Source organism: Paralichthys olivaceus, chromosome 23, assembly GCF_024713975.1.
Source record: "Paralichthys olivaceus isolate ysfri-2021 chromosome 23, ASM2471397v2, whole genome shotgun sequence".
Classification (NCBI taxonomy): Eukaryota; Metazoa; Chordata; class Actinopteri; order Pleuronectiformes; family Paralichthyidae; genus Paralichthys; species Paralichthys olivaceus.
Genome location: NC_091115.1, coordinates 16,107,927 through 16,134,599, shown reverse-complemented (window position 1 = coordinate 16,134,599; position 26,673 = coordinate 16,107,927). Strand labels below are relative to the sequence as shown.

Genomic DNA, 26,673 nt, shown 5'->3' with positions numbered 1-26,673 from the left:
GCCCCAGCATTCGTCCAATGGTCAAACCACCCAGTGGGTTGTTCTGCCCGCCTGCCATCCTGACTCCTGCTCTTTCTCACTCACAGACAAACTGTTGGATCATCCAGATTCTTCTGTTGCTTATTCTAATATTGATTATATCTCTGTCTCACTCCGCTCTCTGTGAGTTTAGCGTTTGTGTACGGATCTTGTGTTAAACGCAACAACTGGCCTATTTCCACGCTGAATTTATAAAGACTCAGCTAAACTCAGAGTGGATCTGAAGTTTCTGAATGTGTGATAAACAATGTGGAAGGCAAAAAGCCCCGACCTTGATTATAGTGATGTGTCCTATCAGTTTTTTGACATGTGCCCCAGTTTATACCTCCCCTAAAAATGTAACACAGACTGGGTATGGAGCTGCTTTGCAATGTGTGGCTCCCAGCCCAATGTTATTTCATCATGCCTCATTTTGACTTATCAACAAGTCGTCATATCTAATCAGCAAAACAGGTCGTTTTTCATTTCCCTCAGGTTGAATAAAAAAGGTTAAAGGACACCAGTGCTCACTTTCGGTAGGAAATGAGATGTGACCTGTGCTCTCACTTTGTACGTTTTGGAAATGTTACAATTTCCAAAAGCTGCTTCAACCTTTGCTTCTGACGGATAGGAGTTATCATTAGTTCGACCAGAAGAGGTTACATAGCTCATTTAAAACTTTTTAAAGATGACTGCTCCTGTCGTTTTTCTGCTGAGGACAGTATTGGATTCTCCCGACAGGACTTATAGTCGGCGTTGGCCAGAGCAAATGATGAGAAGCCCTGCGGTCTGACTGAATACAGCGGAAAGAGGCCATCTTTCACATGAACCGGCATCAGTCACACAATGAGCAACTCTCCAGGGCTCTCCGTTGCTGAGGGAAGGTAATTTATAGCATATTATATATTTCATTAATAGAAATATTTAAGCAGTGACAGTGTTTATCAAATTATTTATCATATTTGACAGCGTAATACAGTTATATATTTAATCAGAATGGATTATGGATTACACTCACTATTTACACATACTATTTTTTAAAGATTTATTTACGTGGACTTGTCATCTGTTGCCAGCAGTGATGAAGATGATGCTAGGAGAACACAGTAAGCGGTGATATAGGCCTGTGCTCTGCATTGTTGAGTCCATCATACGCTGTCCATGGTGCTGAAGCTACCCAGCTCTCATTCACTCACCTTTCAGATGAAGAATAACAAATCCAACACACTCCTCCGATCATTTACTCTATTAAAGGTAACAATACCATCGTGTACAATACTCTGTTACAAGTTACAGTCCTGCAGTTAAAACTTTACTGAAGTAAAACATACACTTAATTTGAATTTCTTTTTTATTTATTGTTTAGATACCGTTAAATATCTAAATGTTGTGTGAATGTATAAATTCCCCCAGCATAGATCACGTGTTATTATGGCTCCTCTTTTTCGTCCTGAGTTATTGTTTATCATTTCTCTCTTTCTGTGTTCTAGGCTCACTTGGACATTTTTCAGAGTTTGTACAAAGGAACTGACAAGACAAACTCCTGCAACTGACTCAGGCATTTGCTTTCTCACATCCAGCCCCTCTGCATGTATACAAGCTTAAACTGATCCTGTTAAGTGATGTCTTACTTAAATGTATCAAATAAATGCAATAACAACTGCAACGTTCTTTCTGAAATGTAGCTGAGTAGAATCATAAAGTAAATAAATAAATGTGCTTAGTTACTGACTGTTCCTAAAATAGTGAACAACACTAGCAGCTTAACTGGTCGACAACTACTGCATGCTGCAGCTTGGCTAACATGTTGGATACGAAGGATCAACATACTGTAGGGTACTAGAAATCCACAGTTCGGTTTGGACCTTGGTTGGTGCGTAAGAAAAAACATTTTCTGGCATTTATTAAAATATCAACATTTGGAACAGTTAAGAGAAAAACACTAAAGAGCATGTTGAACTTGACTTCACATAAAACTATGTCAGGAAAAAAAGGAGAGTTCAGGCTGTGCTCTCTTGTGGCCACCGTGCATCACACGCTGATTCCTTCCTGGTCGCACTACGGAGCCGAAGCAGTTGTCCAGTGGGGCGTCCCTCTGGTGTGTGCAGTCAGCACATGTTTACAAGTCACTTGGTTTGATATATTGTTGTTCCACTCTGTAGTTGTACAATTCTGCCCGAACAGTATCGGTGCGTCAGCACCTCTCTGTCAGTCACAGCACATGAAATGAGGGAAATATGTGACATCTACTCTACCGCACTGAAGGATTCGTACTTTAGACAGGTGTCACATACTTTGAGCAGTAACTCATAAACCTAATCTTGGGATTTACCCTAAACTTCAATCAATCAATCAATCAATCAATCAATCCAACTTTATTTGCACAGCCCATATTCACAAATCATAATTTGCCTCATAGGGCTTAACAACAGTACATATACATATATTCAAATTGTGTGTGATGTCAAATTTAATTTTAATTTTAACTTTTTCAAAAGACTTCTAGTTTTCTAGGTGGATTTCCAAGAGTTAACTGTTGAGTTATTGGCCCAGTTGACTCAGTCCCAGATATTTTATGAAACCATTTAGACACTGATGCATAATAAAAATCTGAATGTTTAGATAATGACTTTCTATTTATTAGCTTTACTATTTTATAACTTCGTCTTCACGGTTCTTTCCCAATTTATTTCCTCTTCCCTTATTACATGTTGTACAATTTAACAGAGCAATCTTCCTGCAGGGATCAATCTTTTTGATTGTGATAAACACAACAGTAATTAGACTCTCTGATTTCCGTTAGAGCCTCTGCAGCTCTATCAGGGAGAAGTCTTAACCAGACACAGGTACAGTGCTGCTGAACTTTCTGTTGCCATTAAAACAAAAAAGAAATAACCAACACAGTGTTGAAGTGTCTCTGCCAGCAGGAGCTAAAGCTTGAATTCTGTCAGTATGAAATCGAATTATAATTGCACTTATGATTAATTCACCTGCAAATCTGAAGCTAATTAACAAGTGCTGTAAGAAGCTGCGATGCTGAATGCGCACTGACTGACTGCTAATTGATCTTCATATCTCCAATGCATAATAAACCTTCCATTATTCATGTTTACATGTGACTAATGGCACATACCGCACATCAAGTGATGTTTCACGCTGTTTAACAGTAAAATGCTGCCGTGTCAAATTATGTGAGTGGAGACTGGTCAGGTCCGGCACATTCTTAATCACACTGAACAGGTTTACTGGCTGGTTACACGTTTCTTTCTTTATGACAAATAACGACATTTCATAACATCATGAAGTTATTTATACTATATGATGATGAATGTTTGGATAATCCGAGTGACACGTACATCCTGTCTGCATTTACAAGATCATGTGATCGTAAATCACGTTCATATAAACTCTGGCAGCGTTTATAGTTGTGTAGGATGCAGAGATACAAGAAATAATATGACATTATTTGATGTTGAATCATTTTCTGATCAACAAAAGCTCTAGATTCTCTCTTTATTTGCGGAGATATCTTTTTTAGACCGTATTTTTCCTGACCTTGACCCTGGTCAGCTCTGAAACCTGATCACCTGAAGGTATCCTGCCATGTAACATTACCTATATATTACTTACTCCTTGTTATATTAAGAAATACCCTGAATTAAGATATTGTGTTCACAAGAATGGGCTGACTCGCATGGTGCAGATGTGTTAGCGGTGTGCAAAGGATGTGGACAAAGTGATGTGGTGCGTTATCATGGGTCTCAAACATTTAGTGGTGTGTGTCTGACCCCTGGAAAATATATTTACATGTTGCCAAAAAGTTTTTCTAACTAATTTGTCTTTGTAAACAACTTTATGTTAAGCTACCAAGTAAGTGTTAATGCACACACAACTTTAGCATGACGTGTGTGTGTGTGTGGTCATATTATTTCCTACACATTGTCCTGAGGATGCTACCTCCAAATCCTTGCTGTTGCAAATTAGTTGTATATATATATATAACATTTCTAGGAGAAAGTATTGGTATAAGAAGAGAAAAAGGAGCATTGCCTTACCTGTGGAAAAGGACTGACTTAACCAGTGTCACCACGTCTCGACTCGCGTTGTAACCTGCACACACGATGGCCACGTGGATGGTCTGTGGAGGGAAATGAGTGAAGGATTAGAAGAAAAACACTAGAGACAAATGTATTCTGCATGACACTTCCTTGGGCCCTTAACAATACACATGCCAAGTGTGAAGCCGATAAGATGAACAGTTCTCGGGATATGCCAGACAGACAGACAGACAGACAGACAGACAGACAGACACACACACACAGACAGAAGTTATGCTGAGCTGCTCTTCCACAGCCCTGGGTCACAGTCACACTGCCAGCTTGACATATCACAACTCTGTGTGTATTCCCCTTTCCCCAGGGATCAGGGGGGGGGCAGGGGCTAACCCTTCAAATGAGCAGGGGTCATGTTGAAACACTGCTGAAGAGGAGCTACAGTCGCACTGCCCTCCCTCGATGTCTCCTCCTGTGACCCTGAAGGAGCTGCAGTGAGCTGGCTGCTCGAAACGGTGGCTGAGAGCTCCTCGTGAGTGACAGCGGATGTGGGAGGAAAGCCGAGGGTGGTGATAAAAAAAAACGAAAAAAAAAACAACCATCTGAGGGCATAGGCTTTTTCCGAGCGCTACACTCAAATCGCACACACCTGCCATGAGAGAGCGGGCGTTGGGGGGTGAGGGAGCTCTGAGGCTGCTGCTGTTATTCTAGTTGCATTCTCAGTCTGAGCTATAAAGAGATATGAAAATCTGTTATGAAGTTGTGTCATTCTTCCAATGCACGGGGTGCAGCCTAAATTTGTTTTTGCAGTTTGACATGCATTTAGAGACATTTATTAAATCAATGTTTCTCTGTAACTGTCTCCTGCTGCAGATTGTTGTCCCATGTGTACGCCCCACCTGCTTCTACTGTTCTAAAAATACCTGATGAATGTACAAGCTTCTATTTGCCAAGAGCTTAACTTGTTGTTCGGTGTATCCAAAAGACAGCTCATCTTTATTCAATAGTTCACGATACATTGATTCTGTGATCTACTCTGACACTTCCCTCACAAGTGCGATACAAGTGTACCCTGCCCCAAAATGTGGAGAAGCGTCTCCACGTCCGTCCAGGATGCCAAAATATCCAGGATGCAAAGGCTGCCATCTTGCTCATACGCAGCCAGAGTGCATATGACAAACAGGAAAACTGCACACTCTGACATACTAGTGATACGAACTTCCTAAAATGGCAGAAACCATCTTTGGATTTCTTTACTTATTTGATGTATTCTTGTCACACCGCAGTAAAGGTTAAGTCAAGTTTTTGTCCTGTCTCCATGTTTGTATTGCGACTTCCTGGTTTATTTTGAAAAGTAACTCTCCTCTCGTTTCCTCATGCGCCTCCCTCTGATTGTCTTCCCTGATCCTGATTATGCTCACCTGTTTCCCATTACCTCCACGTGTGCTTATAGTCTGCGTCTCCCCTTTGTCCTGTGCCAGTGTGTCTTGTCCCTTCGTCAAGTGCCTCCAGCCTTTTGCCTCGTCACAGAAAGATATTCATAGTCACAGTCGGTTGCCTCGCTAAGAGTGTTTTTTGTTGGCGTTTGCCTTATAGTTTTCATAGCTCTCTTTTAGTTAGTATAGTTAGTTTATCTTTAGATCTTGTCCCTCTTCGGAGGAGATTTTTTGTTTTGTAGATTAGTATTGTTGTCCCTCATTATAGGAGGGTTATTTTTTTAGTTCATAGCGTTTCCCTCTCAGGAGGAGATTTATTTTCTAACCCCTTTTCATAGCTTTTCCCTCTTCGGAGCGGTTTTCTGTTAAGTGTTGTTTATTTCTCATCCCTTCATTTGTTAGTTTTGTAATCATCTTGTTGAGGCGCCCTCTGTTAGCCAGTTATTGTATTATTCTGGGTTAAAGAAAAACCTGATCTTTGTCAGCATTCTCCTAACGTCCGAGTCCTATCTCCAACTCCCCCCCCTGTGACAATTCTGACTTAATTCATTTGGTCAATGTCCCCCAATGAGGGGGGGTTATGATCTCTACTGCAGCCAGCCAGCAGGTGGCGTTCAAAATGGTTTGGCTGTAGTTTTGGGGATCAATCATGTCTTCCATCTTTATAAACAGCCTGCCCTTATATTCATTTGCTATAGGGGTATTCTGTTTATTTAAAACTGCCCAGCAGTTATTTTAACATATTTCTTGTAAAACCTTGTACATATATACTTGACCCACTGACAGTTTGGTTGGTTTTGTCCACAAATGATGTCACTTGATGAAATTTGACGTCCACATATTCTGTAAATGAGTTCTATAAATACACGAGGGATGTTTTTTTACCAACTGGAAGACAAGTATCCTGTCAGGATTCCCCACAGTGTCTCACAATTGTTTAAATGATCACATTTGATTCAAAATATGATATTAGGGTTTAGTCAGCTTCAGGGAGAACAAGCATTGGTGCCACATCACACAGCCAAGTCAGGATATTTAATGTGTGATGAGATTGTTAAACTGATGTCAAATAACTGCACTGATAGTGAGATGAAGGGAATCATGTTCTGTGTGATTCAGCTCAGCGGGATTCATCACATTGCACATTTGCTTTGCGGCAATTTATCAAAGCAGCATCTTGCTGGTGACGACCGGTCGACTTCAAAATAGTTTGGACAAGTTGACACAAAAGCCCAGTGAGTCACAATCAGCTGCTGATGTGTATGAAAAATAAAAAGAATTAAAATACTGCTAATGGTTTTGCAGACATTGGAGGTAGTTTGATGATCACCCGTTGGGAACATGTTTTTCAGAGGGTGCATTAGGAGTGTAACAGTACACTCAATCACTATACAAGAGAAATACAAAGCACTGGAGTCCTTACTTTTCTGTCTTTCTATAAAAAACTCAGTACTGCTGCTGCAACTGGCTGCAACATTCGAATAATGTAATTTCATGAAAGCAAAACATTTATTAGATGTGAGGAAAGTGACTCATCTCCAAACCCATTAGTTCCCCACTGAAAACGCACAGACCGAACCAGCTGGTTAATGTGAGTTCGAACAATGGTTCCTCAAAAAGCAGGAAAATAGGGCATTTATTGATTAGTATTTCCATTGGCATAAGTGCGTCTGACAGCAGGGCAACGTACGAAGGACTGAGTCCAAATAAACGAGTGTGTGTTCATGGTGATGAGGGAACACTGTGCTACACTGTGTCTCACCGATGTGTTTTTAATAGTTTTAACTACGGCCTCTGTGGCTCAGAGGAAAGAGATATCTCAGGCTGGGATACAAACACTAATTGTTAGTAGAATATTCATTATTGGTTTGGCTCTAAACACGGAACTTGTTGACAACAGGGGAAAACAGACTGTCATCATTAACCTGTAGTACTTACCAGAGCCCAACTAATAAAACTGCAGGGCCGAAATTAGCCAGCTGAGGATGTAACAGTACTGACACCCACTGTGTGCAATAGGCAAAACAGGATCATTTGTGCAGGGAGCACTCACTGGTTTATCTCTGTCAAGCTTCTTCAATACGTCAATTACAATTCATTTATTTTGAATTCTGACCAGAGTTGATTAGGTTACAGAACTTACGATTGATATATTCACTAATATATTCACACAATGGCTGTATCGCTAATCCTTTGAGGGGGGCCAGAGGATCTGGAGCCAAGCCGAGCTGACATTAGGTAAAAGGGAGGACACTTCCCTGTACAGGTCACCAAGCAATCACATGACTTACATACAGTCCTCGTTCAGACCTGGTATGAACATCTGTCCTGCTTGATCTGATCACTAGAGGAGAGTACCAAGCACACGTGTGGGGCAGGTGTGGCTCAGGGGAGAAAGCCGATCATCTTCTAACCAGAAGGTCGGTGGTTTGATCCCAGTCTTCCCCACTGTGAAGTGTCCTTGGGCAAGATACTGAACCCCAAATTGCCCCTGAGGGATGTGCCACAAGTTTTCAAAATAAAAGCTCTTTAATTAGGCTTGAAATAAAGCATTGCAGTAACAAGACAATCATTATGGTTTAATTTTTTAAATGTTGCACTGCCCATGTAATTAGATCTCTTAGGAGAGATTAACAAATTAACAGAGGCTGCATGTCTCAAAATAAACATTAAATTAATAAAATACCTTTTTATGTAAGGACCATGACCCTGTTTCATAGCACTAAACCACTATCCTAAGTCTTTAGTTGTGACTTTGTGTGGCTGTCGCTCTCATCCGGACAATCTCTCAATGAGCTGGAAGCTGATGTGCTGTGATGCAGAGAGGTACTATCACTGCATGGCTGTATTAAAGCCCTCACATCATCCAGCCCACTGCCAGAGCACCAGATCCCAACAGCAAACCAAAACTGCTGGAGGATTAGGCTAATACGAAGCCAATTCCAACATATAACAGGCTCTCACAAAGCGCTAATGGCACTCTGGTTCCTGGAAACTAGCTCCGAGGTCATAATGCATTCCCACGCGTAAACCTCTGAGTGGTCTGCTGACAATGGAACAGCTTGTAGTTGTAGCAAAGCAGACAGTTGTTTTTTAAACCGTTGTCTCACCTCGCATTTATCCACAACCGGCTGCTGCACGCAGTCGGAACTGTTCCCCACCGCTGCCGCTTTCTGGCCCTCATTGTCGCCAGTGCCCTCCTCTGAGTGGGCTCGGCTCTGGTTGCCACGGTGACTGCCGTTGGGAAGGCGCACTGGCGGGCTCCTCGGTGGCTGGCTGAGCTCCCGGCGCAGAGCCCGGTTCTCCTCCTCCACCGCTCGCACCCGCAGCTCTAAGGCCTGCCGCTCGCCCGCTCCGCCCACCACCGTCGATGACTGGACCTCCAGTGGAGAGAGAGGGAGCGGCTTCACTGTGGGACAGGTCAGGGACAAAAAAAGATTAAGGATTAGAATTGAAACCACATCGTTAAATTGAACTCAAATTGATATATTGACACACTGCTGCTGAAGGTAATCAGTGGGGAACCCTCAGGGCCTCCTAGACCTTCAGAGAACATATCAGCCTTTTAAATGTTAATATCTAGGGTTCAATAATTAGTGTCCTCTCATTCTAATTTCAGCCTCCTTTTCTATCACATTTTGATTTATGATGGGTGGGACCAAAAATCCTTGCCCGAGGCCTTTCCGTAGGATCAAGGTTAGAGACATCTCACAGGGTTTACCTCTGTTCAGGGTTGAAGCTACCTGTCAGATCAGAGACTTGAGTCAGTCAGTCAGCACAGAGGGCAAAGTGAGAGGAAAATAGCTCATAAACTCAACCGGCTCATCAACAGTCCTCTGATATTCTACAAAATGATATAATAACTTGGTTGTCTCCAGTATTTGGTCGCTGTTAAGGGATCGAGGGCGCCACGGATTTTTTGCAAATGCAATAAGTGGAGAAGCTGCAGAGTCATGCTATATGGAATTATATTAAAATAAAAAGTCTATCTTTGAACAAGCATTCTGTGATGCTGTGTTTACTGTTTTGGGGTGTGCAGCTGGGGACAAACAGGCCACACACACACACACACACGCACACACACGCACACGTACACGCACACTTACATGCTCTGATTGGTACATTTGCTATTTAAAACGAAAAAGCTGCCTTTCCAGCCAGAGTTAACAAAGCAAAGCAAAATGAAATGTGCTGTATCACTCCCTAAACAAAACTGGTGGTCAAAACCAATAGGTTCAACTTTGGACCATTTTGGACAAAGTAGTGCACAGACTCGGTCCTATAAAGATAGATACACAGACATATTTCAAAAGGTGATTATGTATTTTCTGTAACCTACTGCATTCGGACCAATTCAGCGAGTTGCAGCACCGTTCTCCTGTGTTGACAGTTTTCAGTGCAGGGTTTGTCTGCATATTCGGGGTTGAGGTGAGCAAAACACACAAAACTCTGACACCCACGAACCGTTCTGTTTCCTTCTTTCTCGCTAGCAAAGAATAAACACAACACAACAACACGTTCCAGCAGCTGCTTCTCATCTTAATGCAAACTTTCTATCTGTTGAAAGCAGCAGCAAATACAGATGTCTGGATTGTGTGTCTAATAATTTATATATATATATATATATATATATTATAAAAGAACTTGAACTATATATCTAACAATTCCAGAAACCTCTGTTTATTGGCTACAAACTTGACCTATTTATTGTTAAGTGTCCAAGGAAGTACAGTGTTGAATATCGTGTAATTTGGACATCAGCATAAGTGACGTTGTTGATCACGATAATAGCATCAACAAACAATTCCCCAGTTTTGGGTGGTGTGTAAACGTCTGAATAAACAGGTGAGCGGCTCTTTGTGCAGCGGTGGTGGTGCAGCTGCGGGGTTCTGTGGACCCCCAGCAGGCGGTCTTTTCTTGCCACGGCTCAATTATGCTGCAGGTCACTTCGACAGTTTCAGACAGAAAGCTCTGTTAGTATTACCACAAACAAACAGCCCATTCCAAAGAGGCAGGTTCAGGATGGCCACTGCCCTCGTACTTGAAAGTACTTTACAAACACAGGGCTGCAATCACTGCAGCGAGCTGTGATTTCAGCTACTTGAATGAACGAGGTTATAAAAGACTCTTAAGGCCACAGCTTCCTCAGTCTTGGCCTGGTTTGTTAAAAGAAAAACAGACTCCTTATGGTTAGAAGCTGTTTGAACTAGTTTAAAACCAGATGATGAAGACGAAACAAGAGCGTCACAAGTATATTGAATAGAAGCTGAAAAACAGCTATAGCAGTGGTGAGCAGGTAAATGAAGAGTCATGCTACGTGCGACAAAAAGTGCCAGTGAAAAAATGCCGTAGACGCAACCGGACAGTCCAGTGCTTCTGACTCGGCACAAGGATCATCTGTGGTAACTGGTGTTTCAGAGAGCGACCAGACAGTGTGAAGGACGTCGCATGAACCTCTACGGACCGCTGCTCACAAAGCTGCGCAGCACTGTGTAGTGGACACAGTGGTGACAAGATATTAAAGAGGTCACAGAAAGAACACTCACAGCCTGAACACCAGAAGGCTTGAACTACCTGCCCCCCCCCCCTGCTTATCTGGCACAGAGGAAACAGAGTCATCGGGTCTTTATTGTAGAGAGAGCAGATCAGCTATTAATAATAAGAGAGAGAGATATATGATCGGCAATATGTATGATCAATGTGCAGCCCTTGGCTCAAAAGGGCATCAGGAAATTGAAATTGAAAAGCAATACCTCAAAAGAGTTAAGCTAAGTTGATCTCAACAGACATCCCCAGTCTGAAACACAGGTAGCAGCTCCTCCGCTCCCTTCACTGGTTACCAGCGGCTCCCTGCATCTGCCTCAAGACTCTAGTACTTGTGTACAGTGCTGTGAACGGATCGGGTCCAGCCTACAACCAGGACACGGTCGAACCTTACACCCCGGCCCGTCCACTCCACTCTGCATCGGCCAATCGGCTTGCTGCTCCCTCACTGCGAGGAGGAACGAGCTCCCCATTGACACCAGGACAGCAGAAAGTCTTCATATCTTCTGCCGCAGACTAAAGACACATCTCTTCCGACTCAACTCTGGTTAATATAAAAAAATATATTAAAGAAAATGTGTTATTTAAATTTGGTTGCACTTATATATGGCACTTACATGTTGCACTTATAGTTTGGCTTTTTCGAAGACTAATTATACTTGCTTGATTCTTACTGTTCTGGGTTTGTGCCCTTAATGATATGTAATGTAATATGTAAAGTAACGTAACACAATTAGATTCATCTTTGATTTGTATTTGACTTTTACTCCCACTCAGGCAAGTAACATGAAATGATTATAATTAAGAGGAAGGAGTGAACCCCTCCTCACACCATGGACTCACTGATCCATACACAAACACTGCATTCCCTCCATTTCCTGCTCTCTCTCAGATAACAGGTCCGACCATAAATTATCTAACAGACCCACTGCGACTTGGATAGTATTTCACCCTGTCAGTATAGGGTGGAATAAAAGTAAATTAGTTGTTTAATTAATTTAATAACAGATATCAAATGGTTGCATTCTCATTTCCTAACCAAACCGACCAACCCTAACTAATCAGCACAGTGGTATACGTTAATGCAGTGGTATATTCCTGTCGTGTTGTCAATCACGTGACGCCGCAGTGGAATCAAATCCGTCCCTTCCTGCCTTTGTCTTCTGCACCCGGCTGCTCCACGTCTCGCCAGAATAATGTGAAGGATTAGTTGTTGTTGTGCGTCTGAGCAGAAAACCTCCCGCTGTGTTGTGCACGTGTGAAAGGCAGACTGCGGGTAAACTCTGCAGCCGACTCTCTGAAGTCTACCTGCAGGTCATGTCTGAAAACGGCTTTAATGTCATTGTGCTATTAAGTCGTTTAATTTTTTTTTTCTTTTCTTTGATTCACTATCAACCTGTCTGATACCTGCCAACTGAGAAATCCACAGCAGTGCTGGGAGGGAGCTGATTATTGGCAAAAACTGTGACCGCTATAGGGTTGGTGACCACAACACTAACAGCTTTGGCTTCTGGATGGGAGTCTAATCCAGACCACCAGCCCCAATAAGGAGCGACTCTTCTCTTTCTTGCTCCTGACTGGGTTGATGTCGGGATAACAGTGTTAATCCTAAAAACTAATTCACAGACATCTTATCTGTTGGAAATATTTTTGCAATACGTACCACTGTTCTTTTGCTCCATGTTGTTCATTAACTGTCATTGCTCTTCTGTGCAACTGGACTATACCTAATACATTATTTACGTCATTGAATGGCAGAATGTCTCTCCACAAATGCGTTTATCGATGTCATCCATGCCCAAGAGGATTCAATCTGTCGCTAAAAATAAAGGCAGATGGGTAAGATTTAATGAAATACAACAATAGATGATGAGCGCACTGACCTTTGCTGAAGCTGTTATTTTGGACCTGTATTTTGACTTCAGTGAAACATTCGTGTTGTTTCAATTTAATCGACATGATTCCTCTTGGGCTTCGGCTAAAAACTACCAAATGGACAAGATTTCTAATTATTGAACAGACTTTGCACAGAAACACAGGGTTTAACAGCTGTTTCCATAGTTTTAGTTACTTCTTGTAGATTTCCCTTAAGCAGAGAGATCCAATGAGAATCCAATGAGAACCCCATGAGGCCGCAGTGGTTAAGGAGTGCATCAAAGTGTTGATGCCTTTCAAGATGGGGAAGTACACAGATTTGTTTTGATCAATACTACCAGCACTAACAGCAGAGCCGCCTGCACTCTGTATATACGTCAGTAGCAATTTCCTCTCCTCCCCTCTGTCTGCTTCAAATATATGAACAAGCATCTCTGAATCCTACAGAGAGGAAGGGAGATAAATCTTCTGAGAGGAGATGGAGCTCTCGCTCTCTCCGCTACATCTTAGTAACCTCAGCTCCCAAAGCGGGAGGAGGAGAGGGAGGGTGGGTGGGGGACGGCTTGGTTGAAGATCACTAAAAGAACGGAGTGGGTTCTCCATCGAGACTCAGATGGGGGAGAACAGACAGCCTTGTGCTACATCCACAGCACTGTGTTATGGTTTGAAAAAGCATCAACTCTGCTAGGGATGCACCTGGCGTCTATTCTACTAGAGAATTTGAGAGCTGCTTAAATTGAGAGGTTAGGAAATGCTGCTGACCCGGTTTTAATTTTAAAACTCCGGGGCTGCATTTCAGTCCGGACAGGCAGAAAACAGAGACATAGAAAACTGCTTGCTGATTGGTTCTTTGCAGTCACAACGTAGCCTTCGCAGATTCGGCAGGCACCTATCCCATGAACCCCTGTTAGTTAGCCTGTTAATGTGCACAGGGATTAAAACTGATGCAAGGCCAAAACTCTTAAAGGTCCAGTGTGTAAGATTTAGGTGAAAGGGATCTATTACCAGATATTAAATGTAGAATAATCCCCATGATGTTTTCACTAGTTGATTTCATCTAAATTGTATGAATTGTAGTTTTCTTTACCCCGGAAAAGGTCCTTTATATTTAAATACTTTATATTTACATGGAGGGGACCCTCTCTACAGAGGCCACCATGTTTTTTACATTAGTCCAGACTGGACAAACTAAACACCTTTTGAGTTTTTATGACAACTGAAGCTACCACAGGTTCTTTTTCATGTTTGGAAGGAGAGGGTGAGGTGAGGGGTGTTCAGCTGCAACATGCAACTTCAACACTAGATATCACAAAATTCTACACACTATTGGGAGATCCACATTTTTCCAGTTTGGCAGAGAACCAGAGGCATTTTAGCTCTTTTTACATGTATTGATTTGTGTTAGGGGGAGAGACAGCTTTCCAGTACGATACCATCTGTTATCTGACAACCACCAGTTGATGCCACCCAGAGTCGTGCTCCCATTTTGACAGAGATACACAAAAACTGCACTCCTACAGAGAAAATGGCACATGTAAAGGTTTTTCTTTCACATTGTCCTCTAATGGTTTTATATGTAAAGGCCTCTAATTCCTTCTAATGTTAGAAGTCCTCTCATTGGCCACGGCATGTTTTGCTGTCATAACAAATGTGTTAATGAAGTGGAATATTTTCTCTTCCTTTCTTCCTTGGAGATGTTTTGTCCCTGTGGTCATAATATATAAAGACAGCCAGGGTACACCTTCTGTCCTCCATTTTGTCCAAGGTGTAATTAATTTTCAGACTGGATTCGCCGGGCCGTAATCCCACTGAAACGGACTCAATGACCACTTGATTGTGCTGCTCAGAGATTGCATATGGCATTTTCAGGGCAGCAGATGCACCTGGTCTTTCGTGCGACCGGGCCAATTCCTTTGGCCCAGAGGTAATTGCCACGAAGCTCGTTGTCTATGTGCAAACAAAAGCCTCAAACAAAACACATGGATCAACCTTTCCCTGCCCGGGGATGAAAAAATAATGCGTGTCAGCTGCCGTGCGACACATCACTGTTATTCACTTCTGAGAGAAAGCCACCAGGAAATGATTTGTGTAAACAGCGAGTAAATGTTTGGCTTGGATGTGTTGTGTAAAATGAAATTCCACAAACCGTCAAGTTTGTTGTAGTTTGCCGGGCTGCATCTAGCTGCAAAGTAAAAATGCAAAATGAGAGACTTTCAAGTTTTACTTAAAGCTAAACCCCCCTGAAAGCCTTCTTTGAGATATGTCGGGGAAGCTCTGAAGTATTGTGCGTATTTGTTACAGGTTGCACACTTTGATTTCCTGCGAGGTTCTTAAAATAAATGATAATAATAAAATAAATATGTAAATGTTTGACTTTCGATCATTAAAATAGCAAATTCATGTCTCCTCTAATTAACACAATACTGTGGCGGTCCCTTCCCTCAAATCACATATGTTTTTATGTTATGTCACCTCTTCAACTTCCCTTCACCGACTTGGCGACGGTATCTGTTTGTTGTGTGAAGGTTGCATGAGCAGCCGTGCTGACCACGCTGCAGTGCACTTCTGTGTGGGTGACATATTTAGTTGCGTCCACACAATAGGGCTCCCCCGAAAGCTACTGTGCGTCTCAAACTCTGTAAAGAAAGAAAATCTCTGTGCAGAGTTCATAGATTTGTATTCGTTTTTCAACTCAGAAATCTCTGTCTATACAAAAAACCCACTAGCAACAATAACAACGGCACATCACAGAGAGGCCTATTTTGGGCCGTGCAGAAACTAATGATCTTACAGCTAATCAGCTGACCTCTTATCCAGACACACCTGTGGCACTGAATGATTCATGACTGTTTGGGTGCCACGCTCCCAGTGCGTTCACATATGTCAGCTTTAATTCTCCTCAGCTGTTCTCAAGCTCCCGATTCTTTCCTTATCTTCTCCCTCCTGCTCCTGGGCAGATATCCTCTGGGCAGTGGCAACAAATCCATCATGTGATGGCAGCTGTTGACCCGGCAGACGGTTTCGAAACTCCTGGGCACAAGTGCACCAGCCAGCCAAGATTTTGTCTTATCATTAGGACGAGGGGAACGCAGTCAATACTGTTCACTATACAGCCCAACTCTGCCACTGACGAAAGTAAAACATCATTTAGAAATATAGAAGAGATGAATGAATTGATTCAGTATTTTAAACATAAATATGATCATTTTTTATCAAAGATTTTGTCAAATTTGAATAAATATTTTAGGGATAGACATTTAATGAAATTGTAGAAGGTTAAAGGGATTTAAACGGAATGTTGTTGAAATTAATTCAAATTAGTCAGATTATCTATTATTATTATCTACCAATTAGACTGATAAATGAAAATACTAAAAAAAGAAGTCAATACATAAATGAGTTCTGACGACATAATGTTCTTGTACTTGAATTTCTTGCAACGATAACAATAATAGTACTACTACTACTACTACTACTACTACATGACAAAGTCTAGGCAAGAATACGTTTAGACAGATTAGTGGGAACACTAAAAAGAAGTGGGCACACTAAAAATGTTACACATCCCTCAGTGCGAAGGAAAACACAGCGCACCGCTACTGTAAGTGGTGTTGTCAAGTCAAAACTGAACTTAGCCCTCTTCGTGACCTTCGTACTCCATAATTCAGTCACACATTCTACTGTCTACACAGAATTCTAAATTCGTTTTTCAGGGTGAAAGCAACATTAAGTCCAGAAATTGTCTTGTAGCAGTCTGCACTTCTTCAGGTAGGTCAGGGCATTGACTGACACGGTGCACAGAAATACTCCAATTCAAATGTGGGATTTGCCCTTGGCGAATATGTTGTCCTTCTGGACACGCAGGGGGCATCTGTGAGGTCAGGAAAGGAAAGTTGAGGCGAGTCAGTGATGGAAATGTAGCTGTTTATAGATCTTGGTTAAAACGAAGTGATGTTTGTGGACAGGTGCACGGCAGACTCAAAACTCTTAGTTTACTAATCTACCACCCACATGTGAGGTTTAATGAGCCTTAAAGCAGCCTTTCTGATGCCCAGCGTGTGAGTGCCCAACAGCGTGTGTGTGTGTGTGTGTGTGTGTGTGTGTGTGTGTGTGTGTGTGTGTGTGTGTCAGGACAGATGGATTGTGTCAGCTGCCTAATCTTGGCATTGAGAGTGATGGTTTGATCCCATGGTAATAAAAACTGATGAACTGCCTGGGTCAGTGACCTTCAATGTCGCTTGATGATTGGATGGATGGTATTCTGTATGCCAGCTCCTAACAGGTTTGACTACTCACATCACCACACAATAGATCATATACACAATCAGGCTGTTTACTGCGCGTCTCACTGCATATGCGTGTGATATGTGTTTATTAAACATAATTCTGTTTTGTTTGTAATATCTCAGCTACATGTCTGCGAGGAAACAGATTTCTGCATAGTTTATTATAGTCTAGTATATTATGGTCCATAATACGATAATGTTTATCTGGCTAGTCTGTGATAAAACAATATGTACCGTGATTATGAGAAATGTCTGTAATTTCATGTTATTCTCTATCATTTGTTTCATCGTGCCACAAATCATTCTCATCTCATTATCATTTTGTGTTCTTCCGCACAGCAGGCATGCAGACAAGGGATTTGCATGAAGGCAATGCAACTGAAGATGGACGGGAGTGAAAGTGAGACAGAAAAGGTTCATTCTGACCAGGAGAGGGACTCTGACCAGTCGAGACAAACCAAGGAGCTCAGATCTTAAAGGTATGTCTGTTGCATGGACAGAGTCTGAGACAGAGCAGAAAACTGGACATTGCAAATGATGACACAGAGTAGACTGGTCCCCACAATAGACTCAAAACACTGCTTACCTCTTTGACAACCTGCACAAGAATTTGATCAAACAGTACAAAGAGAGTCTATATGGATAAGAGTCACATAAGTACAATTAAGTGCTCAAGACATTGCAAGAGAATCATGAAGATGGAAGGAGATAACGGCCGCAACTACAAGGACTAACAAATAAGGATATGTATCATTATCTGGAAGTAAAATCATCTCCATCCCTAAGAAGACACAAGTTAAAGGTAAATTAACGTTAAGATGGAAGTAGATTGTAGTATATATACATACAGTTTATGTTAATACTGTCACGCTATGCAAAAAAAAAATGCAAATGAGAGGTACAGAAGACATTTTGTCTTTGTTAAAGTTTGGCCCACTCTGAAAGACACCTCAACTGTCTCCACACCACCTTAATAAGTCCCCAAGACAATAGAGATTAAAAGTGACATCAAGAGTCCTATGGGACCTAAGAAGAATAGGGACGGTATAATATACACTGACTGATCCAACTAAGCATGTCATATGCATATGCATATATATATATATATATATATATGCAATAACCAGTTCCAAAGCACACTTCTCATGATTCTGGAGAGATGATGAACACTGCTTTGAGTCGGGGCAACACTGGGTTGTACATTTGCATAGCGATTTACTGCCAGCTCTTCCAAGGTGACCTATCAAAGTTTTCAAATGCGAAAGTATCTACATTATCAGGAAGAAGGGGATTGTTTTGTTCTCTGAATAACATCCCAGCATGCTCATGAGAAGCATGTAAATAAATGATGTGTTGAATCTTTCATTCATTATGGCTGCTTTAGTTTTGTATGGCTGGAGTAAGGCCACATCCACACTATTGTACATTTTACGCTTAATTTAAGCATCTGAGTTTTCACCAGTGTTCAAGGCAACATGCACAACAAATGAAAAGCATTCTGACTTCCACTTGGTTGACGGCCCAGTGTGCGTTAAAACGTTATGGATATTTTGATCTGCAGGATTTCTACCGGTTGGCAAGAGAAACTGGACCGTGGCAGGCTGCCACAGTCTAGGTGATTAATGGGAAACACTGACTTTACTAGTCATGTTTGGAAAAGAGGAACATAAGCGTCTTATGATGATGTAATACAAATAAATGTCAAGTCGGAGAAATTAAATCATTTAAGTTTCAAAAGCTAACCTATAGAAATAATTGAAGGCTTTAAAAATTCATGAAGATCATTTCATATTCATGAATTTAACTCGAAAAAGAAAATGCCTTTTTCATAATGTAATGTTTTACATCGGGAACTTATTCAAATATTCTGCCACTTTGTTGTATTATGTGATCAAAGCTGACATTGAGTACACTCTGCTCCACAAGGATCCACTCAGGTTATGCACAGACATAAGCTGCTTTCAGACATGCACTGAACCCCACAGTTCCTCCGTATTTTCTCTGGAGGAGGTGCATGTGTGAACGCAACTGTCAGAGTGATATGCTCCGAAGTTTCTACGGACCTAATCCACCTGTCCTCCTATTATAATGTCCGTAGAAATCCAGGAGAAGTTAAGATGCTGAACACAGCAGGAGATCCCCCACTGGATTCATGGCCAGCGTGTGTGTGTGTGTGTGTGTGTGTGTGAGACACTGAGCAGGTTTTCAGATGGGGAGGTGGGCCTCCCCAGGGGGGCTCCACAAACTTTCAAGGAAGGCATCAGTGTATGGAAGTGATTACATTACATATCAAAAGGAGGCGAGACAGTACAGTCTGTGTGCTTGATTTTGTTTGATAAATGGTTCAGAGATATAGAGGTCTTGGAGAATTGTATCTCCTCACATAATTATAGGCATCTAGAGGGAGTGAATAACCCACTCTGAGAAGAGGGAGTTACTTTTCCTAAACTTTACCTGGGGGCTAGCCCAAAGTGTCACACTTTAAAAAAACCCTGGACTGGAGACCTGTGGGGATTAAATGAGAATCCTACCTATCCCAATTAGACCAAGTGTAGTTTGGACTGAGTCTGACTTACATCAATTCTTGGCTCCCTGGAACTGAATGGACCTTTACTTCAGAAAGTCATTAACTGCTGAAACACAGCGCCTTTCCTGTTCTTAAATAAACAAACCTGTAAGGCAAAAGAAATGGCTTCATTCTCCCTGACCCTCCCTATAGCCAATATCAAGTTAGAGATACCTGAAACTGTGATGTACTGTGCAACTCAGATCGCTGTGCTGTGGAGTACACCACACCTTCAAAGATTACACTATGGGAGAGCTGGGACAAGTATGGGGGACTAAGGGAATTGACCGAAATAGAAAAGAAGAAAACATCAGGTGAAGGCTCACATTATGGTTACTGTCTTACAGTTTGTGCTAAATCATCCACAGCAAATCATTTTCATGTGGCACAATGACTGAATGACAAATCATCCCATCAAACCAGTCTCCCTCTTCAATGACCCAGCAGGCTAATGGTGTAGCCTGTGCCAACAGCTGTAATCAACAACAGACAACCTAGCACCATCCACAGCTTCTCATTAGACACCGATAATAAAAGCTGAATGACCAACACACACAACAACATACAGTGATTCTACAACTGTTGGACATACAGACCTCAAAATATATGGCGACATACATCAAACTAGCTGAGGTTGGACTCTTGGCTTGTTGACATGGGTTATGATGGTTACCTCGGGGGAATAAAGCCGGAATTTTGATGGCTGAGTAAATGAGCCCACAATGCAAACAATACAAATCTCTCAGACATAAATTGTTGGATTGTTTCAGGAAGTAGTACTCTGTCACTGAAACAACTGTGTGGGGTCTGTATAAAGGTGTAAGTCAAGTTTAGGACTGAGAAACATGCCTACTTGTGGGTGAACAGATGGAAAGTTACTGTAAATGCATTTCCCCAGAGAGACCGCACCTCTTTTTCTGATGAATGCAAAAGACCGTTGTCCATTTACAAAAGCACGACCCGTAAGGTTCAACTAAACCACAAAGGGAGGTAAAGTGAATTTGACAGGAAGGGTAAATTAATGAAGTAGCCAACGGGCGATGTGATTAATGAGAGAAAGACAATATTTGCATACAGGGCTTTAGGGGAAAATATCAAAGAGTCGGCTAATTTCACTGAGAAGTTTGGAATAAACCAGGCATTTTTCAGACTCCATTACTGCCAATTTGAATGAAATATGGATTCACTAATCTGGTTTTCAGAGGCCACATGTGATTTGTTTTCTAAGATGCACAAGAATAATTCAAACTAATACTCATTTGTTCAGTAATTTATTTTCTTAATTCACTAATTCCCTTATCCACTGTTTGTCCTTGGGTGGTCATAGTGAAGCACGGAATACGGAGTGTTAAAATTTGAGCGCAAAGCCAAACCGCTTGTCCATTGTAACCTAATGGAAGCCATTTAAAATTTGGCAACACTGGTATTTGGCAGTGTTCTAGGAGAACATACACTCAAGGGAAAGCCGTGCCACTGAGACAATGAGACTCTGCATAATTAGATAGAGGTATTGGATAACCTTTGAAAAACTGAGGCAAGACTAAACTTTGGTTCTTAGCCCTGAACTGAAGTAAATTGGCATCATAGATTATATATTTATGAAAAGCGATGGAGAAAATGGAAAAATAAAGCTTGGTACGTCTCAGTGAGATCAAGTATATACATATATATATATATTTCCTGGTTAAGACTGCCTTGGAAAGTCATCTACATTCTTGGGTCACTTCTAGTTTTCTTTGGAGCTTATTTATTTTTATATATTTTAAGGCTTAAAAATAAGCATTTCTACAGACATACTTTAAACACTTAATAGATTTTTTGTTTGCCAAAGAAATCCATTTACCCCAACGAGCCTGATGACACTATGTCTCCAGATTGGGCCCTGGCTGACTCATTCTATCTGACCAGCTGACTCAGTCACATCAGAAACACTGAATGCTCTCATTAAAATAATTAGTCTGTCCAAGTCTCTATAGCGATTAAAATTTTTTGATTTGATTGAGTCAAAGTACACTTCCAACAGAAAAAACTATATTAAAGGTCCAGTGTGTAAGATTTAGGTGAAAAGGATCTGTTGGCAGAAATTGAATATAAAATGATCCTAGTGATGTTTTCACTAGTGTGTTTCATCTAAATTGCTAAGACCATTGTAGTGAAAAGAAACATATGATAGACGGGGGAATGGTGGGGTAATATTGTGAGAAAATAATGCATTTACAACATTAAAGTAAATAAAAAAGAATTGGATATTTTCTGAGATAATAAAGTCACAGCTTTATTAGATTCTGTGCATCGTAAACTAGAACACAATGAACAGATGCCACGTTGCTATCCCTACAGTAACATTTATTCCCTTGATCTCCAGGATCTTTCATGTTTGCCTGTTAATCAACTCGACTCTTGACTCACCACCTCTCCATAACAAGCTCATCTGCACCATCCTCCACCTTCACTCAGCCCCCTGCCTCGTCACTCTGCTCCACAGCTCTTTCTCACTGCTGGTGCCGGTTTTACCAGCAGCAGCAGGTTTAGGTTTTTTACCACCGCTCGTTATCCTTTCTGCTGAGCAGTCATCTGGCTCCCCTCACAGCTCCGCCCTCATTAGCTGCGTCCTGATAACCGACCATTCCCTCTTTGCCCTCAGCCATCACCACAAGAACCCTCATCTCATTTATAAATCTTGACCAAAAACCTACTACCTGAAACATTTTTTAGTTGATGTGTGACTTTAATCACAACTTTTTCTTGCCAATTTACCACTTTGATCTCAAAGAAAATCTTTATTTATTCATATTTTTTACAGACAAATTAGTATCTTGCAACATTACTCCTCTACCATGTCTCCATAATACATATATTTTTACTTGTGGACCTATACACCATCAACCTCCGAGTATATTTCTGTCAGCACCAAAGAAAAACTACATAAGCATATTGCTGTGATACCAGAAAAAAAAAGAAAAAAGTTTCCTGTTATCACATCATCAGGTATCAGGGGGAGGTAGTCTCCCCATTACAGCTGGCTCAAAACACTGCAGTAAATTCCAATAAGAGAAATGTACACAACCAGCTACAGGTTTATTTTCATCTAAACAAGCTCAAATCCGATCGGGAGGAAAACCTAAATCTCAGTGTGGTAGGAAATGTGACGAGGGGGCTGGGACCGTCTAAAAATATACAATATGTTCACTCCTGTGCAGTGTGGGGTCACCAAAATCAATACGCTGCCTCACCTATTCATTTTGTGGAGTCACAGCAATATGCTTGTCTAAAAACACCGTCAGACCAAAGTACACATACGTACGTGGACAGTGGTCACACACCTTTTGCCATATGGTGTACCTTTCTATCTGTGGCCCTATTGTCTCTGCTCTGTGTGCAGCTCATCCAGACAAAGCACATTAGACCCCAGAGACTCGCAATCTTTCTCAATCTGCCCGGCAGATAAACACAGCAGAGAGAAGAGAGGCGAACAAAAACAACAGTGGATGGAGGAGGATGAAGACGGAGACAGAGGAACAAAAGCAGGTCAGAGATGGAGAGATGGAGAGAGAGAGAGAAAGAGAGAGAGAGTGTTTAAGGAAGCGTGTGAGCTGACAGAAGCACATTGCTTCTGTCTCACACATTCAGGCCTCACCTACAGCTGATGCTCCCTGCAGCCTGGTCCTTTCATAACTTATGATATTTCCACCAACTACTCTCCACCGCCAGGAACTTACTGCCAAACCTAATAATTACTTTGCAGACCCTGGTGACAATTGCATTATGGGAATGTATTCACAAGTACAGTCTCCAGGACAGTGACCCCCAAGTCAAAATTATCAGTTTAATCATAATTAAAAATGGCACTACTGCAGCGTTTCAATCCTGCGAGTCAAAGTCATTAAAATGGCTCCAAGCACTCCAGAACTATATTGTCTGGAGGAAGTAATCAACTTTGGACAGGCCCGAGTAATTCATTAATAAACCACCTCCACAGCAGAGCGGAGGCGGGAGGGGTGACTTTGTCTGCAGGACATTTGTTTCCTCACATTTCCTCTGATGAGTTTGGCTGTTAAGACTTGGCTACGGTGCAAAGAGGTGAGTAACACTTTGTGTTAGGTCTAATCAAACAGTGGGGAGAGGAAGAAGAGCTCACACACACCAGTGAATCTACAGGTGAGTCAGAGACGACCACAGACTGACTGAAACTGAGCCAAGAACTCCTGCATGTTGTCTTAGGTAAGAAAACATTCAAAGTTTTTTAGAAAGAAATGATCATCACATTTAATTCATGATTTTAAATATTCATTTATTCTTTCTTCACATGGTGTTGGACTATTGTTTACAGACTGCATTTATTTTTATTAATTATCTCAGTTAGTATTCATAATGTTAATGTCAATAATAAGTCTCTGTCTTCCATATGTCCGAACACATTTCTATTTATAATAAAATAGAATCACCTGATGATGGACTGAATCAAGAATCACACACTGTGTTTTTTAACAATTCACCTGTGTAGTAAACTTGTGAGTGAGCGATACAGACGACCAAAGACATTGGCACATATAAGCATATACAGTGTGTTGTGAGTTAGCCGATACTGAAGATTGAGTGGGAATAGGAACTAGCCATCTGGATAGTATTTAATGACTGTTAATTATAAATGATACATTTTTCATATTTCGGGGCCGTTTTCATGAATAAACATATTGTTCTTGTGTTGGAAATCTTTTCTTATTGCACAGAGGACAGTGAGCTTCTGTCGTGTCGACTGTGCGAATGTGTCGTTCCCTCAGCTGTTAATGCTAAACACACTCAAACATACCTTGAAAGCTCCCAACTGACAGGTAAAGCCAGGTGAGCGTTGGGATGAAGACCAGGGCAAGGGAGGCCGCCAGGATCTTCCTGCGCCCGCGACACATTACCAGCATCCTCTGGACCAAAGCAAATGGAAAGAGAGGCGGAGTGACCTCTATGTGGGTAGCAGCTGTTGTCCAGGCTGATTCATGGTACTGGAAGAGAAGGCAGAGGAGGGAAAACTGGGTTAGAGGAGGTGGACATTCACATCCTCTACTGACGCAATTACAGCTCAGCGCCAAGCAAAGCACATCTGAAGAACCAGAGCCAAAAGACACATTCTGAATCATCCACCCAAGATTCTGGAGGACTGTTAATTATCATTCATTCTCAATTGTTTAAAAAAGAGACATATGGGCGACCCCAAAGCCAAATGGTTAGGGCACATACGCCTTGAGCAGCAGGTCTCTGGGTTGATTCTCAGTGGGCTGGGACATTTGCTGAATCTCACCCCCTTACTCTCTTACTCCATTTTCTCTCCCACACTGTCACGATCTAATCAAAAAAGAAGCAGGTTTACAGGGGTCCAAGTTGCACCAAGACAGGCAGTCAAGAGCAGTCCTGAATATAAAAATTTTAATATGGGTTTGTTTGTGTGGACAGGCTACGAGACAATCCTGCAATTGTTCACGTCGTGTTCTCTGAAAGGACAGATGGCATGGATGAGCATGGAGAGCAAAATAATTTATATAGTCACTCAGTCGAGTTCATACCTGCACCAAGGCCCGACAGTCCCCGTATGAAACCACACTGACATTCACTAGATCCCGATTTTTACTTGGATCTGCATCAAATCCCACACACAGCCCCCTGAACACGCCTGATTTCAAGTTTCATGAATTACTCTCAGAGAAATGAATGAAAAAGTGGGAAAAAAAATTCCCCAATCTCCCAAATTGCACAGAAAGAGAACTGCAACAAAATTGAATTGGTTCTTTCTGAGCCTCTAAAAAATGTCATGGAAATTGACTCAGTAATTTCTGTGAAATCCTGCTAACAAGCAAACATAAGAAAACAAAACCTCCTCGGTGGGGGTAATAATTTGGTAACACTTTATATTAGGGAACACACAAAGTGAACATATCCAAGCACTTGATTGTAATTCATGTACAACAACTTCCTTACTTACCATCAATAAGCAGTAATAAGAAGGTTATTAAGGGAAAACTCTCAATGGAGTAGTTGCAGAATAAGGTCATTAAGAATAAGGCATTAATAAGTCCTTTATAATGACTAATAAAGAGCCAATATCCCTCTAATATCCATGCTAATAAGCAACTAGTGAATGGTTGATATGTGTTCCCTAATATAAAGTGTTACCAATATAATTATGTACAGAAAATATTGTTCTTTAATTTATTATGCTTAAGAGAAAGAACATTTTGGATATGCACACCAAATGTGGTAAAAAATGTACCGGTAAGATAATTCCAATTCTGTCCTGTTTTATCGTGTCACTATGTCAGATCAAAAACTTGGTGGAGACAATCTACAAAAGATAGAGGATATGCATAACTTAAACTGTGTCATGTCTCTGTCGCTCTTCACACAAACAAAAAACTAACGTGTCAAGTGAGCGCAGGTCAGCGGGGGAGTGAGGGGGGAGTGCATGAAGCAGGGAAATACAGCAAGGTACAAGGATTCATAATGTGCATCTGCCCTAATCCTTCAGTCCTCTTGCAACTATCACATTTGCACATCCCAGTGTTTTCAGCTACAGATTGATTTCTTTTGCCAAAATTGGATGGAAAAATTTTTTGGGGATACAAGCATTAAAAAGATAAAAACAACTTGGACAAAATCAATGGGGTTCTAAACCACCCTGATAACACAAACCCAATGCGGGATTAGACATGACCATTCAGATGAGTGTCTCCATTGAGCCAGCATATCAAGCGTTATAAATAAATGATGTAGAATTTAGATTGGGCACTCATAAAATCATAACTGCAATCACGGAGCAGTTGAACCTTCTTTAACCTACCACCCAAGTCTGAGGAGATATTCATCTTGTTATTAAATGTTGCATATATCAGGCAGTCACACATCAATCC

The 26,673-nt window shown here is 41.4% G+C and overlaps 1 protein-coding gene across 1 annotated transcript in view; it reads right to left on the bottom strand.

Moving 5' to 3' along the window:
- The window catches only part of large1 (LARGE xylosyl- and glucuronyltransferase 1), a 97,943-nt gene that overhangs the window by 52,286 nt on the left and 18,984 nt on the right, over window positions 1-26,673 (bottom strand). Inside the window, exons 2-4 of the mRNA XM_069519691.1 lie at window positions 24,588-24,774; window positions 8,617-8,915; window positions 4,074-4,156 (exon numbers count right to left, since the gene is read on the bottom strand). Of these exons, the coding sequence (XP_069375792.1) occupies window positions 4,074-4,156; window positions 8,617-8,915; window positions 24,588-24,693 (488 nt within the window). The 5' untranslated portion in view covers window positions 24,694-24,774. The remainder of the gene's footprint in view (window positions 1-4,073; window positions 4,157-8,616; window positions 8,916-24,587; window positions 24,775-26,673) is intronic.